This window comes from Mytilus galloprovincialis, chromosome 6 (assembly GCF_965363235.1).
Source record: "Mytilus galloprovincialis chromosome 6, xbMytGall1.hap1.1, whole genome shotgun sequence".
In the NCBI taxonomy this organism is placed as follows: domain Eukaryota; kingdom Metazoa; phylum Mollusca; class Bivalvia; order Mytilida; family Mytilidae; genus Mytilus; species Mytilus galloprovincialis.
The window spans coordinates 16,677,968-16,697,380 of NC_134843.1; the positions used below are offsets into that span (position 1 = coordinate 16,677,968).

General features: G+C 29.9%; 2 protein-coding genes across 4 annotated transcripts in view; one reads left to right on the forward strand and one right to left on the reverse strand.

Moving 5' to 3' along the window:
- Positions 1-19,413, reverse strand: part of LOC143079069 (histone H4 transcription factor-like) — a 59,113-nt gene that overhangs the window by 21,294 nt on the left and 18,406 nt on the right. The gene's annotated exons all lie outside the window — the stretch shown is intronic.
- LOC143079070 (estradiol 17-beta-dehydrogenase 2-like) lies at positions 4,273-19,215 on the forward strand. Of its 3 annotated transcripts, none has more exons than XM_076254227.1 (7): positions 4,273-4,637; positions 7,445-7,768; positions 13,087-13,299; positions 15,402-15,590; positions 16,027-16,164; positions 17,089-17,202; positions 17,786-19,215. In XM_076254227.1, the coding sequence occupies exons 1-7, from the start codon at positions 4,598-4,600 to the stop codon at positions 18,016-18,018; spliced, it is 1,251 nt and encodes a 416-aa protein (XP_076110342.1). In that variant the 5' UTR covers positions 4,273-4,597; the 3' UTR covers positions 18,019-19,215. The 3 variants fall into 3 exon arrangements, with proteins under 3 accessions (XP_076110342.1, XP_076110344.1, XP_076110343.1); XM_076254229.1 differs by lacking the exon at positions 4,273-4,637 and adding an exon at positions 6,239-6,563; XM_076254228.1 differs by lacking the exon at positions 4,273-4,637 and adding an exon at positions 6,239-6,462.

A 19,413-nucleotide genomic window follows, 5' to 3' on the forward strand; every position in this document is an offset into this window, starting at 1 on the left:
AATATAATGTCACATGATTAAGTGCAATATGGTTTTATAATGTATTCATCATTATGACAGTTACACTGAGGTAAACATGTAATGTCACATGATGAAGTACAATATCATATTCTAATGGCAACATTTATAACACTGGAAGAAAAATTTAGCTACTTTTAAGGGAAACCGTGGATTCATTGTTTTTGGTGGGTATCAATTTTCCTAGACTGAGGAAAATTTACATTTTCAAGGATATTTGACTTTTGGGTTGAGCCAATCTGTGCATAAACAACCTATAGAAAATATGTAATTAGTAAGAACATTTGAATATATGTAGTTCACCTGTACCCACAGAAATGGTACTGTGGATTCATTATTACTCGTTGGATACCAATTTTCATGGATTTCATGGGAACAGGCCAAACTCAAAAATAAAAGTTCAATGAATATCAATTTTTTTAGTCTTGGATGCAGACTCTGGCAAAAACCAGAAATTTAATATCCACCAATGATGTAAGCTAAATTCCTTAATTCACAAAATTGGTACCCACGAAAATAAATGAATCCCCAGCATCCAAAGAATAATAATGTATCTACAGTATGTCAGTCCTTTGAAGTTAGGTTTATAGATATTTACCATAACAATGATGTGTTCCAGTAATGATGTCAGACAAACAATCCTTTCTATCCCAATTAGCACCTTATCTCAGTATTATGAAATCATTTCTTTTTATTTAGATCATTTTATTTCTGTTATATAAAAAGCATGATAAAGCTGACATTAAAAGGTCTCTAAACTATGAGTCATACTCATCACTTGGTTTTCTTTATTGTTTTGTTGATATTTCAGGCACATTGTTGGAGGCCCTTTCATGACCTATAGTTGCTAATTTCTTCATCATTTGGTCTCTGGTAGAGTCAGTTCTCTCATTTGCAATCATACCACAATCTAATTATTTTGAAAACAAAATATTTCAAAGAGAAACCATTTATCCCATTACTTGTCAGAGGACCATGCAGGCTTCCCAAATCCAAACCAGATGCTCCGCAGGGCGCAGCTTTATACGACCGCAGAGGTTGAACCCTGAACAGTTGGGGCAAGTATGGACACAACATTCAAGCTGGATTCAGCTCTTAATTTGGATTGTGATTAAATAGTTGACACAGCATAGGTTTCTGACACAGAATGAATGTGTTCTAATGAACTTAAAATTTTTGTTTTCTCTTAGAGCAATTCACTATGCTGTGGAATATTAATCCTCTCAAAAAAATGTTTGAAGAAATTTTCTTTTTTATTTATGAAATTTCAAATGAGAAAAATTGAACCCAATTTTTTTAATCACATCCCCCTTTCCCTTATTCCAAAACTAATCTCAATTAAAATTTCTAATGGAGTTTGCAACAATAACTACTCATTTAAATACATCATAAAATATTAAGATGTAAAAAAACTGCTTGTTATCACTGAATGGTAAAGATTATTTTAATTTATCAGTTGGTAGTAAAAAGTGAATATACATTGTATATTGTATATAACAAAGATTTAAGTTGATTCTGGACAAAGAAAGATAACTCCAATTAAAAAAAAATCTTGCTATTGCACAATATTTTGCAATTAGATATTCCTTGCTTACTATTCTGGACAAAGAAAGATAACTCTAATTAAAAAAAATTTGCCATTTCACAATATTGTGCAATTAGATATTTCTTGCCATTGCGCAATACTGTGCAATTGAAAAGACTTGCTATTGCACAATACTTAATATAATAATTTTAGATCCTGATTTGGACCAACTTGAAAACTGGGCCCATAATAAAAAATCTAAGTACATTTTTGGATTCAGCATATCAAAGAACCCCAAGATTTCAATTTTTGTTAAAATCAGACTAAGTTTAATTTTGGACCCTTTGTACTTTAGTGAGGACCAATTTGAAAACAGGACCAAAAATGAAGAATCTACATACACAGTTAGATTTGGTATATCAAAGAACCCCATTTATTCAATTTTTGATGAAATCAAACAAAGTTTAATTTTGGACCCCGATTTGGACCAACTTGAAAACTGGGCCAATAATCAAGAATCTAAGTATATTTTTAGATTCAGCATATCAAAGAACCTAACTGATTCATTTTTTGTCAAAATCAAACTAAGTTTAATTTTGGACCCTTTGGACCTTAATGTAGACCAATTTGAAAACAGGACCAAAAGTTAAGAATCTACATACACAGTCATGACAGTTAGATTCGGCATATCAAAGAACCCCAATTATTCAATTTTGATGAAATCAAACAAAGTTTAATTTTGGACCCTTTGGGCCCCTTATTATGTTGGGACCAAAACTCCCAAAATCAATACCAACCTTCCTTTTATGGTCATAAACCTTGTGTTTGAATTTCATAGATTTCTATTTACTTATACTAACGTTATGGTGCGAAAACCAAGAAAAATGCTTATTTGGGTCCCTTTTTGGCCCCTAATTCCTAAACTGTTGGGACCTAAACTCCCAAAATCAATCCCAACCGTTCTTTTGTGGTCATAAACCTTGTGTCAAAATTTCAGCGATTTCTATTAACTTAAACTAAAGTTATAGTGCGAAAACCAAGAAAATGCTTATTTGGGCCCTTTTTGGCCCCTAATTCCTAAAATGTTAGGACCAAAACTCCCAAAATCAATACCAACCTTCCTTTTGTGGTCATAAACCTTGTGTTCAAATTTCATAGATTTCCATTCACTTTTACTAAAGTTAGAGTGCGAAAACTAAAAGTATTCTGACGACGACGACGACGATGACGACGACGACGCCAACGTGATAGCAATATACGACGAAAAATTTTTCAAATTTTGCGGTCGTATAAAAATCAACTGATTATTTTATTTTCTGGAAAACCATACAGAACTATTTGATAGTCAAATAAAACAAAGATTACGGTACATATACCACTGATCAACCCTTGCAGAAATTTTTGTAGTACACCTGCACTAGCAAAATTTTACTTCAGGACAGCAAAAGATTTTCACCTTATAGTATATTAATTTTATGCTTTAAAATTCTTACATTGATGTGAAAATTGAGTGATTGCATTTTTGTGTTTATAATTAGAAAAAATTATTTCTAATTATAGAGCAATCCTAAAAAAATATTTGTCTCTCTGCAATTTTTTTTAATCTTTATTGATGACTAACCCTTTAACAGTTATTTGAATGAAGAATATGAAACCTTTTTTAACCTACTTAAATACAATGATTGAGAAATGAATATGAGACTTGCACTTAGTATAAAATGTAAATATTCTCACATTACATGTATATAATGATAAATACCGTTCAGGTACGGTATTTATTAGTTAAATGATATTATACAGGTACAAAAAAAATTAAAATATTGTGGATTAATTTATTTTTGGTGTTTTCAATTTTCATGAATTTCTGAAAACTTGCATTTTTGTTGATATTCGATTTCGTGGTTTTTCCAATCTTATACAAATACAAGAGGCTGTCAGAGCGACAGCAAACCGGATTTCTTTACATTTATTTGTGTCCTGGCATTTTTCAATATCACATAAACCATAACTGATGAACGGTTAAAGTGAAAATTGTCCATATCAAATTTGACCTCCATTTTATCATCAGTAACAACATATTAAACATCCCCAAATCAATAACTGACATTTTTGTCACAAAAATCCGGTTAAAAATTGAGAATGGAAATGAGGAATATGTCAAAGAGAAAACAACCCGACCAAAGAGAGCCTATTTAAATTATGTTATTTGTTGAACATTTGAAATTGTGGTTCACCTCTACCCATGAAACCCATGAAAATTGGTATCCAACGAATAATGATGAATCCACTGTAGTTCTTTTTGGTACTTTGAGATACTCAATTTACCAAGTGAAAAAAAAAGAAGATTTTTTTAATTTTTTTATTTATAGAAATTCAAGAACATTATAAAGCTTTATTTTCAAACAGTTGATTAAAAAAATTCTCATGCAAGTCTACAGTAGAAACAGTGACAAAATAGGCCAAAATTGAAACAGTGACAAAATAGGTCAAAATTTCGGCTAACGGTAATTAAACTGTTAATTCTTATGAGGATAATAAGTTTAGAACCTCTTTTTCAGGAAAAAGTATGTCACTAGACCAACAAGCACCATAGGACTGGTCTCTATTGCGGATAATGAGTTTATTATCTTTTCAGAAAAATGTATGTCACTAGACCAGCAAACACGACAGGACTGGTCTCTTTTTCAGATATTTGTTGACAACGTGACGTCCACTGATGTAAAACATTAAAGACATCAATACTTAATGTTTACAATGAGATTATGATAAATACTCCAAGAACAATTAGAACCAACGTCAATGTAACAAAATCTTTTATTTACACGAACCCTAAGTATCAATGATGCCTTGGATGTAGGACACATCAATACACAGTAAGATGACAAAAAGTATAATACCCTAACATCCTGTCAACACAAAAGTTTTAATTAGAAAATAAACAACAAACTGTGTACTCCCACCGTTTTACAGGAAGTTGATCCAGATGGTACCTCTTCAAGTCAAATACTATACTGACGTAAACGGTATATAGTTGTATCCAGAAGTCAAGTCAAAATGACAGTATTGTTTGATTCTGATAATTCTATCAAATATGGTAAGTCACACATTATTTTAGATATTTAATATAAAAATACATATACTACACTTTATCAAATTTAACTACAACCCTTCTATTCAATACTGTGAGTGCCACAGATATTTTTCTGGTGCTTGCTGTCTTGAAAATTTTCTCAAATAACTCTCCCTTTGCTCCCAAATAAAATTAAAAAAGCAACCCCCCCCCCAAAAAAAAAATATAAAAAATAAAAAATTGCATAATCTTAAAAACATGTCATATTCATTATAAGTCTTTCTTTAATTTCTTAAAGTCTGATTGTCAAATAGTGTGAATGTTATTGTTTTTTTTTTTAAATAATTGCAATGAAACTTTTTGAACTATATATGACCATACACAAGTTAGTTATCTTCAGTTATACATGTTATCAATCCATAAATACCTTGTGCTGCTATCAGAAAATTAAATGTTTTGTATATACATTTAACATATTTTCTATGTTTTAAAAAAACAATATGATAGGTGGGTGGAAAATGGAAATTTATATATTTTTTGCCTTAAAACTGGTGTGGTTTAATTTTTTGGCTTGATTTTCTATGTTTTTACGTTTTTGTTTCCTTTCTATAATTTAAATGTAAATATTTTGATCAATACATTTAATAAATTAATAAATAAGTAATACCAGAGCTGTTTTTATTTTATCAAATGTAATAATCTTGATTTAACGATTGCCAATATCCTGAAAAAGGACTATCATTTTGTGAACTACAGTAAAAACTTTGTTTCATTGAAAAATTCACAAGAATTGGTATCATGGATGAATTAATTGACAGAGGCAAGTGATATTTATAATTAATAACATAAGCATTATTTAATACAGTTAAAACCAATCTCCTGTTACTTTTCTTTATTAAAATAGGCAGGCCAAATAATGTGCATTGGTCTTCCTCAATATGCATAAAATAATAAAACTAGATGTATTAAATAGCATGTAACAGTTGGTAAATCATTCATTCAACCAAGAAGTTTATAGCAGTAACAGTGGTGGATCCAGCCATTTTCAAAAGGGGATCCCAACCCAGAATAAAATTGGGGAGGTCAGTCCCCACCCAGAATAAAAAGGGGGGGGTGGCAACAGTATGTCCTTTTCAAATGCATTATTTGTCCAAAAAAAAAGGGTTGTTTCCAGGGATCAACCATCGAGTAAAATTTCTTATAAATCTAATGAAAGTTGATAACTCTTTGAACTGTAGTGATAGCTAGTACTAGGAAACCAGAAAACTTCAAACTCCCAAAAGTTTGAAAAGAGGTCAAGGTCATATTTTGTAAATTAATTTTGGTTAATAGATGTCTTAAATTGTTTCACATACCTCTTACAATGAGGGATGTGTGTTCCTAGTTTTTTTTCTTCAGCTTAGCCTAGATCTGAACAGAAATTTAAATTTACTTTTTTTCATGTGATCTTATTTGGTAGGTTTTTACCTAAAATGGACTTTTTCCAAATTATAAATGTAATTGAATGACATAAATACAGTTCCTTGAAGGATACATTAGATCTATAATTGAAATGATGTTAATGAGATTAACTGACCAGCTTATCCATACAGCTATATATATCAGGTGTTGACAGATAGATAACCAATGTCAGTCACCTTAATGTCAAAGATAGTACAGTGCACTCAAAAAACTCTGGCGTATGGACACATATTTCTCTTAAGGTATAAATACCCACTTCTAAGGCTGAAGTTAAATCTTTCCTGAAAAACTTTTAGAAGACTGGAACTTTTCTAGATAGTGAAATAAAGTTGTGCAAAGAAAAGCCTCTTTACTGAAAGACTTTTGGATGACTGTGGACAAATCTAAGGTAAAATAAAAACATTAAGGAATAAAATAAGCTGTTGGAAAGAAAGATGCAAATAGAACTGGACATCTTAACTGTACAATGAAATAAATATCTAAATACAGGTATTGTTTTTATAATAATTTGTTAACTAATCACATTTTTATTGATAATCTGGTTAAAGGATCAAATATGTTCTTTTTCAAAATTAATCAAGTTAACCATATTGACAATGCGAGATTGCATATAAAAGGTAAATAAGTCTCTAATAGGAGATTTCTTAACACTTTCTTTACTGGATTGAACTGAATTGAGCGTCTCTATGACATTATCAAAATTGCACGCGACCGCCACCCGCCCGAATTGATTTCAATATGTTTTTTGTTGTCATTTCGGACATTTCGTAAACCGACGTGTTGATGCATTAAAAATCAAAATACATAGCTTATAGACTAAAATACCATTAGATATACTAGTTTTCAGCATTTTATATTTTATCAATTTTTCAAGCACAAAAATGTAATTTGGACTTTAATATTCAGAAACTAGCAGGGGGATGGGGTTTGTTATCTAAATTCTACATTACTATAAAGTGCCAACATAACGTATTCAAACAAAAACATTTCTGCATGATTTCCAAACTTTAAAAACTGACACTATGTACTAAAATTTCATCTTTCGTCAAGATTTAAATTTTAATCAAAAACATCTGATGAATCATAATCAACATTGGTCAGACTATTAAATTTAGGTCACTGACCAGAATAATAACCTTTAACATAACTGACCAAATGGTAATTGATGTCACAACTTTGATGTCAACACTCAAATATTAAAACAAAGAATAAATAACCTTTTACATAACTGACCAACTGGTAATATGATGTCACAAATTTGATGTCAACACTCAAATATCAAAACAAAGAATAAAAATTATGCTCAAATAAGGCAAGATTCAATGTTGTTGTTTTCCTCATTAAAATGATTGCTTGGGATATTTCAACAGGAATGGTGAGAGAAATACAGCAAAGAGTTGAGTTGAAAGCAATCAGTATGGACCTGATGATAAATGTGTCTTGGGCTACTGCCTCTATCTCTGTCTTCCTCCTGTATGTGACTATAGTTTTACACTGGTATAGATCTCACACAGTACAACTAAGGATGAGGGACATTAATGGACTATTTGTGTTAGCAGGCCTAGCTTTCTGTCTAGTGAAATATGGACTGGCATTTCAAGGAAGCCTGGTACTTTTACTTGGGATTATGGTGTCATATCTACAGCTGGCACCAGTTATCCTCCAAATCAACAATAAGGCTATACTCATAACAGGTAATTTAAAACACTAGGCCAGTTATAACAATTTTGGTTTTGAAATATATATATATATATATACAAGTAAAGCCTTGAAAGTTTAGAGTTACAGTTAGCAAAATAAATATGTATTATCAATTTATGTAATATGTTAGGCCTTTTTTTTTTAATTAGTTGGTTTACGGACAACTAGTGTCAAAGGTTAGGGTCGGAGGAGGTAAAAAAAATAAAAATAAAATAGCAATCTTAGATTTTTTTTTTGTTCACGTATAACTGTTCTGAAAAATTTGAGTTGGAGGAAAAAAAAAAAAAAAATGCTGTTCATTCATGACATTACAGGAGTTGAGGAGGAGAAATAGTTTAGCTCTTATCTTGATATGCTTTGCATTTGATGGATGGATGGTCAATTGTTGTTTAATGTCTAGTGGCTAATCAGATGCATAATTAGGATGAGAATATGATAATGAGAAATGAAATGCTAAACTGACACACTGAGCCAGAATTTAAATGTGGTAGCTCACAAGGTAACAGTTCCCCCAAAGATATGTTACCTTACCCAAACACATTATTCTGACTCCTTTAATAATTGCAATTGCAGCGTGCTTGGCGAAGAAGCAGCAGATACCAATTTTTAAGTCTTTGATTTGACCGGGTCAAGGTTCAAACCCAAGATCTCTCACTCTCCAGGTGAACACAATACCATCACATTTAAGGTGCACGTGGTCTTCACGTATGAATATATGTGCATGTTTGACCCAAAAATCTTTTGAGGACAATATACTTGACATAAACAAATTTCTTTGATTTATGAAATGTTTGATAATCAACTGTGTTCATGATCCTATCATGCTGATGAAGAAATAGCAATGTACCAAAGTTTGACTAAAACACATATTTTGTACAGACAAGAAATTTGTTAGCATCTAAATTATGCATGAATCCCGTTCGCTGAAAAGTGGAAATGGTGGCAAAGAAATAAAAAGTTGAGATCAATGTTTTATTTTCAGTACGTTGACCATCAAAGTTAATATTCAACTGAAAGTAGATGAAGCCGTCAGACTCCATTGTCCTCCCTCGTTGGGTTTTTGAATTCGTCTGCGTCATTTCGAAGCTTTTCAAAATACGCCGTTCACTACAAACGCTTTATTGACACAGACAAAACGTTTTGGAACGCCTCGGATTTTTTTATTCACAGCACTCGAAAAATCGGGTCGGCGGAATAAAAAACAACACGAAATCAAAATTTTAATTTTATTTCACTTTTAAACAAAATCGGGTCGGCGGATCCGTAAACCAACTAATTAAAAAAAAAAGGCCTTAATAATTCTATAAAAAAAATAACTATGGAGAAGTTGTATAAATTTGCTAGAGGTTATTGGCTACCAGAAATTGTATTTTATTTTTTGCAATTTTTGTGATAAACTTACCATAAATTTTTGTAAAAAAAATAAAATCACAAAGTTGGTTGAATTTTTTTTACAAATCTTAATATTATCAATTAATACAGAATATCATTATGTCTATGATATCATGTTTATTCTTTAGGTAAGGTTATTTATTGTAAGGAACTTTTTTCTTCTTTTCAAACTAAGGGATTTAAGATCTTATATTTTTGGAAGTTGCTAGTTGACCACTTTGTTTTATTTGTATTCTGTCTCAATGGCATTGACTAAACATCTCTTGTTTTAGTAAAAAGCATTTTATTTAACAAAAACTTCATTGACTTAGTTTCTTTAAAAAAAATCCATCAATATGAATAATACATGGTATAACTGAAATAAGTAAATTTATCAAAGGCTTTTTTTCTGTTGATTTTTCATTAGCTAAGTCAGGTAAGTGTCAAAATTTTAAAAAAAAGATATGGACTATGAACTATATAAATTTTTCAAGTTTTATACTAACTAAATTGTGTAGGAGCCCAGGGCAAGAAATTAGTCCCCCCTCTTTTTTTCCCATTCAGCAAAATTATTACTTGTAAAAAAACAAAAGAAAATGAAGGAAACAGACTAACTTCTAGAGTATTTTAAGACTATAGATATGACTGTGAGTGTGCTTTTTTGTTTTTTTTTGCTAAATAAGCACTTTTAAGAGGTCACTTTGGAAAAATAAGTATTATTGAAAATAAAATGTCAGAATGAAAATGAGTCTTTGGATACTGACTTCTAGACTATTAAAACTATGTCCATAAACTATGGACATGAGTGTGTGAGTGGTTTCTTTGTTGATATTTGCTTGACATTTTCAGAAGTTTGAATCCCCTCCCCATACTATTTAGTCAACTCGTAAGCTAGCTATATAGAATAATATAAACACACAAAATTCTCACAAAATTCTATAAATTTGTAATGTAAAGCTTAGCTATATAGTCTTTTAACAAAATATCATGAAAAGGTATTCAAGATATGTAACTATAAAGATGCCAAAAAGACAAAATAAATGTATCAACATCATTGATAAACAATCTTAAAGAAACAAATTTATCATGGGTATATAGCCTTAGAGGACATTTGTAAATAAGATTAATTAAAAAACTAAAACCACAGTATTAAAAGGATTTACTTTGAACTATAAGTGGATAAACGATAAGAAATCTTTACCACAATTGTACCACTGTAAAATGACTGTTTAACAAGTAAATAAGGAAGTTTCTAACAAGATTCAAAATCTTAACTGTATACTTGACTATGAAGTCTAATCCTTTATAAACAATATACAGATGACGTAGATAAACAGTTGACACACGTCACGCAATCACTAGTTTCCTAGAATTAGCCAAATAATTGAAGTTTTGTTAATTCATTCAATTGCTGCAATCAAGTGGTGAATTAAAATCTTTTACTTCAACTTAAATTAGGACACACATGCTACAAAGTTTGAAACTATTATTATTTATGTAGAGAGTCTTATAACAATAACACTTTAGGGACTGCTGCAGAAAATTTATTGATCGACATGTTTCGGTGCCTAGGGCACCGTCATCAGGATAAAAACAATACATAAAATCATGCTGAAGTACAAAATCGGGTTGTTAAAATTTAAACGTCACAATGTTACAGTGGTAACGTTATTAATAGCAACTGAAAGTGAAAGTGAAAGTTCATTGTAAGTTATGATGTAAGTAAACTATAAAAAGAAATTAAAATAAAATGTTTATTATTATTTATGTATTATTAGGAAAAGTTTAAGACATACAAACGATTGACACCCAACCCAAAAAAACATCAGTAGAGTTCATCATCCTCTTTTTGAGATCATAACTCATAGTAGAGACATAAATAGTTCATATGTATGTAAACCCTATTTAGTTTTTGAGACTAATAATAATAGTTTATTTCAATGTGTCAAAGCATCAGAGTAGAAATTGTAGCAATAAGAAAACTATTAATATCATCTGTTGTCGCCTCGGTCGCTATATATATAACAAGAAATCACACGTACATAACATGCAACAAATGTGTGAAATACTTCAGGCAAGACAAAACATTTGTACTTTTCAAAGACATTTTATTTAAATTATATAAAAAAACAAACTGGGAAGTGACTAAATAACCTCTGTAAAATGAATTAGAAATGGTAGGATTAAACTCTCTACAACCCAACCTGTTCCTTGTGCTCTAGTTTTCTATTGAGAAGTCTTATTTGGATTATGAAGTTCAAATCCAGCAATGTATGTAAATTTTTTTACCATTTTCAACAAAACTGGAAACCGTAAATTCTGAAATTTTTCAGAGGTTTTTATTAATGCAAATTATGCATCTTCCTCAGAATTGCAGTAATAAGAACTTGCATTCTGATATGTGATACATATCTGTATGAAGTGTTTCCTAAAAATTGCAATAAATAAACTAGCAACTTTGTTTATTCTTCAAAAATGCAACAAAAAATGCATGCAATAATTCTGAATTAATTGTATTGAAAGAAAAAAAATTATGTTTTATTATCATGATTATCAAAAACTACAACTTCTTAAGATATTACACTTATATATAAATGTATCTTGGACATACAAGCAAATTCAATTTTAAAATTGTCAATTTTTCCAACAATTGGTGTTTTATTCATTTCTGCAAATACTATTTGACCAAATTAAAAGAAAACGAAGAAATTAATCTATAACAAAATTTACATTAACTGTAGTTGGACCAATTTATATGATTTCTGACCCTTATAACTTCATGGCTTAATACATGTTTACCATTATACAATTCCTGTTTAATTTACTATTAATCAAAATTGACTTTTGGGTCAAAGAGTTTGTCTAGTACAATATAAGACAGATCATCTTACTTAGATCTATGGAGAAACGTCATCAATTTTGGAAAAGATATAGGTTTACTGAGTAGGATATCATTGAAAAAAAAAATCATTTTACTAAAGCTCTAGGGATAGAAAAGACATTCTCACACCACCCCCTTTTTTCCCCAAATACAAGTATAAAAATTTAAGTGCATGAAATGATTCGATCTGACTGTGCTGAGGTTAAGCACTGGAATGACATTTATAATCTCTCAGATAACTGACATAACTAGTGTGTGTAAACACCAGAACTTTTACATACAAATTTCTCTCAGACCCAAAAATATGCTGACAGTCTACTTGGTTTTTTTTTTGGCTATTATAACATACAGAAAAAGTAGAATGTATAACAACATCTCCATATATTCAAAGAAGAAGTAACTCATATATTTTTTTCAAACAATTTCATTTTTCACTTCCCTTTTTATTTTTTTATTGATTGAATTTGTTTTATTATAGTCTTTGCAGATATTATTCATATATTGATGACGATAACTAGACATAAGAAGATGTGGTATAATTGCCAATGAGACAACTCTCCATCTAAGTCATAATTTGTAAAAGTAAACCAATATAGTTCAAAGTCAGGTCTTCAACACATAGCCTTTTAGACTTGCTGATGCCTATGTAACATCAGTCAGATTTTAATTATCTAGTTGTACTAAATATCAATGGGTTTCCAATCACCGAGTTAGTAACAAGAGAAGAACCTCACTTTTACCATTATCTATAATCGAGAACAAAAATAATTTGATATCCAGATATACTTAACTAATGAAATGATTAATTCGTTAATGTTTTCATCACAACTTTTGAATTAGATTTTCTAAAATATCAGTATAACACTTACCGCTGACCTGTACCTGTTTCTTAACTATAATGGTTTGAAATTAGTAAATCTGTATGACAAAGCAATGATAGACTTAAAAGTAACTGATATTTGGGGAAAAAGAGTAGCAAGAAAACATATATCAAAAGTATTCTTTACAAATAACATTAAAAGAATGATTTTTTTATTACATTAAACTCATTTGTTGCAGGTTGTGATCGTGGTATTGGCAAAGCTTTAGCCAAATATTTAGATAAGGCAGGATTCAAAGTTTATGCTGGCTGTTTGGAAAATGAAGGGCATGGAAAACAAGATCTAATAAATTCCTGTTCATCAAGACTTCAAACAATCCAACTTGATGTAAGCGATGAAAGTCAGATAAAAACAGCTGCAGCTTTAGTACAGAAAGAACTTGAAATGTCAGGTAAAAATATAAGTGCAAAAGTTTTTACAGAATGACCTTAAATGTTAGGTAAATACATGTCCTAAGCAGGCTAAAGTTTGTACAGAATGACTTTGAAATGTCAGGTTAATACATGTCCAAAGGTTGAAAGGTTTGTATAGAATGACTTTGAAATGTAAGGTAAATACATGTCCTTAGGTTTGTACAGAATGACCTTGAAATGTTGGTAAATACATGTCCTAAGGTTTGTACAGAATGACTGAAATGTCCGGTAAACTGAAATGTCCGGTAAATACATATCCTTAGGTTTGTACAGAGTGACCTTGAAATGTCAGGCAAATACATGTCCTTAGGTTTGTACAGAAAGACCATGAAATGTCAATTGAATACATGTCCTTTGGTATGTTCAGAATGACCTTGAAATGTCAGGTAAATACATGTCCTTAGGTTTGTACAGATAAACCTTGGATGTCAGGTACATACATGTCCTAAGGTTTTTACAGAATGACCTTGAAATGTCAGGTAAATACATGTCCTAATGTTTGTACATAATGACCTTGAAGTGTAAATTAAATACATGTCCTTATATTTGTACAGAATGACCTTGAAATGTCAGGTAAAAACATGTCCTTGAGATTTACACAGAACAACCTTGAAATGTAAGGTCAATACAATCAAATTCATTGTAAAATTAAACAATCAAAGCCATTCTTGTTTAATTAAAATAATATTCTCTTGCAGTTAAAAAGAAAATTAACTGATGTATATTTCAATTGTCAGTAAAAACATGCATCATTTCTAGTTTTTTTCCAATACAAAAATAAACTATTGATTCTTTAAACATGTTATATCAAAGCAATAACTTGATACTGAATTGATAATATCAAGAAAGAAATTCAGAAATATATCAGAATCTTTTTGTTTGTTTGTGAGGGTAATATTTATCCATCTTTATGTTTTTTGTGCAGTTCTTACGGACCAGTTTTGCTTTTTCAACTGTAGACTTTTTATTGTTCCACGCTTTTTAAATCAAGAATCAAAATTAATTAATAATTTGAAGCGTTTATGAAACATTGACTTTTTTTTATGTGTAAGCATACATGTAGTCAAGTTTTTTGTAAATGTGGTAAATAAGTGATTAATATCTTATTTCATATTTAAGAAGGCCTAAAAAAGAAATTTCCTGTTATATATTTATCATACCACTTATATTATATCAAATTTTACATAAAAATCATTTTCAGGTGATTGATTTTTTAATACATTTACATCAATATAAGGTTTCCTGCATAATCTGAATCTAGGTTAAATTGTTGTCATGAGTTTACTCGTTTATCTGCTAAATAAATGTAAATATTTATATCCTTTTACTTCTGTTTAACATTAAAAACAAACTTAATCTTGAACTTGTGATAAATTTAAATAACATTGAAAGTTACAAAGTCAAAGTATTTATACTATTATCAAATTGTAAACTGCATAAAGGTTTCTAAACTTCTTTATCTTGATGAACTTTAAGGTCATAACCTATTTGTACTGTTTAAAGTATGTTCAATTCTAATTTAAAAATGTCTATACTTTGGTTCCAGAAGTTCTCACAAAAAAACTTATATATTATAAAAGGCGCTGCATGGAGGATGAATATATATAAAAAAAAAAAACCTCATAAAATAACTTATTTAAGAGTTCTTCATGCTAACCTTTGCTAGAGGTATTCACTGGTGAACAAAATGGCTAAAAAGGTTATTGCTGTTCTTCATTTTATCATTTGATAGAAATTAGAAGTATTTACTAATGAGCTAAATGATTCGCAATATACAGCAAAGTCAAGACAGCTACCAGTGTCAACATATATATAATCAGATGTAGTTGTCTCAATAAATATTCTTCATGAGATACAAATTTGTGCAATATGAATTCTTCACCTACATTTTTTTTAATTATTCTAACAGTTATATATAATTATGTGGTATAATTATCAATGCTGGGGTGGTATTTGTTCATTTTGACAGGTATGAAGTTAAGGGGTTCACGTGTTATTTACATGCTGTTATTTGTTTATTTTAACAGGTATGAAGTTATGGAGTGTAATTAACAATGATGGTATTTGTTTATTTTAACAGGTATGAAATTATGGGGTGTAATAAACAATGCTGGAATTTGTTTTATTGGTAATGTTGAGATGATGGTAACAGAAGATATTCATAAAATATTAGCTGTGAATTACCTGGGCCCAGTGACTGTGTGTAAACACTTCCTACCTCTACTGAGAGAAAGTCAAGGCAGAATTGTTAATGTAGCAAGCAATTGTGGTAAGCACTGATTGGTGAAGAAACACCCAAAAAAAAAATTATTTAAATTCCTGGCAATTTTCAATTTTTTTCACCAATAGTTTTCACAAATGATGACAATAAATGAAGATAAAATGAGATGTCAGTCAAAATTTTTAAAATTTGGTCAGAATCAAGATTTTTTTTTTATGCCATAAAATTGGCTTTTTGACTGGTTGATACAAACTACAATTTGGAGAATGCTATATCTGATGTCAACAATTGCAGTTTAATCTTAGTAATACATGCAATATCACAGTTATTTAATCTTTGATACAAGAAAGTGACTTAACTTCATTTATAACTTTAAGAAATTGTTTAGAAAATTCCTTAGGTGGTTGTTTGCTTTGCTATTAAAATATTTCATTGCATATTTTTGCCAACAAGAAATAGAAAACTGTCAATGTTTTACTTTTAGGCCTTGCACCTGTACCACTGATGGGACCCTACTGTGCCTCTAAGTCAGCACTAGCTACAATGTCAGAAGTATGGAGATATGAATTCAAAATGTGGAAGATAAAAGTCTGTACAATCATCCCTAGTGGATATAAGACAGGTAAACCATTGTATTTATAATGGCATAAAATCTTGCAATCTGATTGGTTAATTATCAACCCAAGTTAACCATTATTATATCAAATTATCTTTAATTTTATAGAGATTTGTGATAATGTCTAATAGAAGCAAATTTTCCATGATATGGACTTTTTCTGGAAATTTAGTTCTTAAAAAACATACAAACATTTAAGGGACAACATCAAAAGTTCAATGTAGGATAAAAAACTTAATTCACATAGTTTTTTCACTGACCCCCACCCCCTCTTAACTTAATTTGGTAAAATTTGATTTACCTATATGGATATAGGTAAAATCAATTTTGGATTAACAAAACTTGCAGCAATGTTGACCCCCTCCCACCCCCAAACTATTAGATTTCAGTTTTTTATCCTACATCCATCTTTTGATGTCGTCCATAACATGTCATGTTTAATAAGTAAGTGGTGTTTTTAAAATCTTTATTTTTAAATAAATATAAGGAAATGTTGTATGCTTGCCAATGAGATAACTATCCACCAGAATTTAAATAAAATCAAAACAAGATGTATGGATCTCTGCAATTTATAAACAGAGCAATTGGTCAAGTTTAGTTCTTCAAAGTAAACACATGCCAATTTGCATAGCAGCGAGACTGTTTGTCAACTATTATAATTGGGTTGAGACCAATAAGGGATACTTAACTAGATAACTATGGAAACAGAAGATTGAATGGAATTTGAAAAAGGACAGTCATTTATGATTCTCCAGTGACATTTCAATAAACAACTAAATCAATATTATTGCAGTTATATAGAAAATTCACTGAATATAAATTAAAACTGCAAACAGACAAGGTACGTTTGTGAACTACACAATCTTATCCAGCAAATGGATGGTGGAATTCTGCCCTTTTTCTTCATAAACATTTTTTTGAAATTTTTAGGTATTATGGCTTATGACAAGGCTGCAGTGGCAGAAAGGTGGTGGAAAGGGGCAAGTAAATCTGTCAAAGAAAATTACGGCAAAGACTGTTTTTACATTAAACATAAGATTAAAGGTATGTCCAATTCTTTTCCCATTATAAAGACTGTTTTTACATTAAATATTAGCTTAAAGGTATGTCCAATTCTTTTCCCATTATAAAGACTGTTTTACATTAAACATAAGCTTAAAGGTATGTCCAATTCTTTTCCCATTATCTCTTCAGATTTTTTTTTTAAATACACTTTTATTTCTTATTCTAAATCTGTGTATGAATGATGAAAAATTCTGATATTTTTTCTTTAAATAAAATATATAGTTTCTGTCAATCAATTGTGCTGACCTTTTCTAAGCAATTCAAAATCTCAACTTGTTATTGTAAACATATAAACAATATTTGTTGGTCATGATGACTTTGTACATTAATTGTTGTAGATATTGACAGAGAACTAAGAAGATTTTTATGTCAAAGAAGTAAAAGCTTGCAATCACATTGTAACTTAAATTTTGTATTCCTTCAATTAATCAGTGTCACAATATCACTAAAAGAAATTAATTAAACGTTGCAGAACTAGAAACCGTAATTAGATTTATACAATACAGAAAGGGAAAGTTTTAATAAAAACACATTAGTCATATTTCTTGCTTTCTCTTTTCAGATCCAGAAGCTTATCTGAACCCAGACTTCACTGAAATTTTAGACAACATAAAATTAGCACTGTTGTCAGTCAGTCCAAAGTCTCATTATTACAGTGGATTACTTTCAAGGGCATTGCCATTCCTCTACCTACATCTACCATCGTGTATCGGAGACAGAGTCATGTTAATAATGGCTAACTGGTTTGACTTTGTACCGAAAGCTTTATCGCCACAGCCTAAATCATGTCACTGATTTACAGTTGTTTAACAAATGACAATTAAACATCAACAGTTCTGTTAAATCAAAACATTGATTGATTGATTGAAGGCTGTTTAATCAAAATATTGTAACCTCAGGACAAGAATAATTGGTGCATAAATAATTTAATACAAAGACCTAGCTGTGACTATTGGATAGTGACATTGTCAATAGCCGCACACATGATACAATGTACATTTATATGGATTTGATGAACAGCTAAAACAGTTTTGTTTTAATTGTCTATATATTGTAAGACTGAATTTGTTACCATTCAAAATTTTCAAATCATTTAAATTCAAATAATAATTGATTTGATATCTGTTAAAAATCAGAATTGTCTCATAATATCAAACAGATACTTAACTGTTAACTATAGCAATTACAGATGGTGACAAAGGGAGGTAATCAAATTAAAATTCAAAGGAGTAAAAAAAAAAAAAAAAAAAACACAAGCAAGAACCTTACTTGTTAAAATAAATCATTCCTTAAAGTCCAATTTTTAATTAAAGAAAAATAGAAAATTTGGAGACATTTTGTTGTAGGATTCCATTTCTAGTTTCTAGATTCTAAATCAAATAAACATTGAGTTTTTGTCTACAAACTGATTAACTGAATTATAAACATAACATATATGAGTGCCTTTACACAACATTCATTCTGAGATGAATATTGTTTATCTTATTTTTTGTTTGTGTGTTTCATTATGTAGCTTATTTATTTTCAAACACTCTATTTTTAAATTACACCTCACATGCTATTTTTTGTCTTTTCAAGAAACCTAAATCAAATATGCCATTGCAAATGTTCTTTTATTGTATGTTTATCATATTATGATGGTGGAATCTGTCATTTCAAAAGGTCATAAGTAAGAATGGGTACAAAAGGACAACACTTCTGGATGGCCACTTTACCCTCAATACATATATTGAGACATTTTGTAAGACTTGCACATACAATACACTGAAAAAGTGTTAAGCTTTTATAGTCAAAATCTTTACGAAGAGTTGGTTTGAGTTGAATGGGTGATTTATGTAAAATGCAAACAGTTGTCTTGAGTTTGTGCTAGTCATAATTAGACATACCGGTAATTTATTTATTAGTCGTTTTTTTTTTATTTTGTTAAATATATAATTTATATTATTTGTTGTTATAGTATGTTGAATGTTAAAAATAAAATGTTAAAAAAAAATGATTATTTATAGAGAAATAACCTTCAGAATGGAACTCCAAACTCTTTGTCTGAACTTGAATACACAGAAAACTTCACTACAACAAAAAGTTTGAAACCCTGACATCTTCAATGAGAAAAATTATGAAATAAAGTCACCTAGGGCAGATAACAAGAATGTGTCTTACACAGATCCCCCACTCACACTATCATTTTTT

Bases quoted from the DNA above. Each gene is read 5' to 3' on its own strand.
- LOC143079070 (XM_076254227.1), top strand. From the start codon at position 4,598: ATGACAGTATTGTTTGATTCTGATAATTCTATCAAATATG. The intron at 4,638-7,444 runs GTAAGTCACACA...ATATTTCAACAG, and splicing joins TGATAATTCTATCAAATATG to GAATGGTGAGAGAAATACAG. The intron at 13,300-15,401 runs GTAAAAATATAA...TTATTTTAACAG, and splicing joins GAAAGAACTTGAAATGTCAG to GTATGAAATTATGGGGTGTA.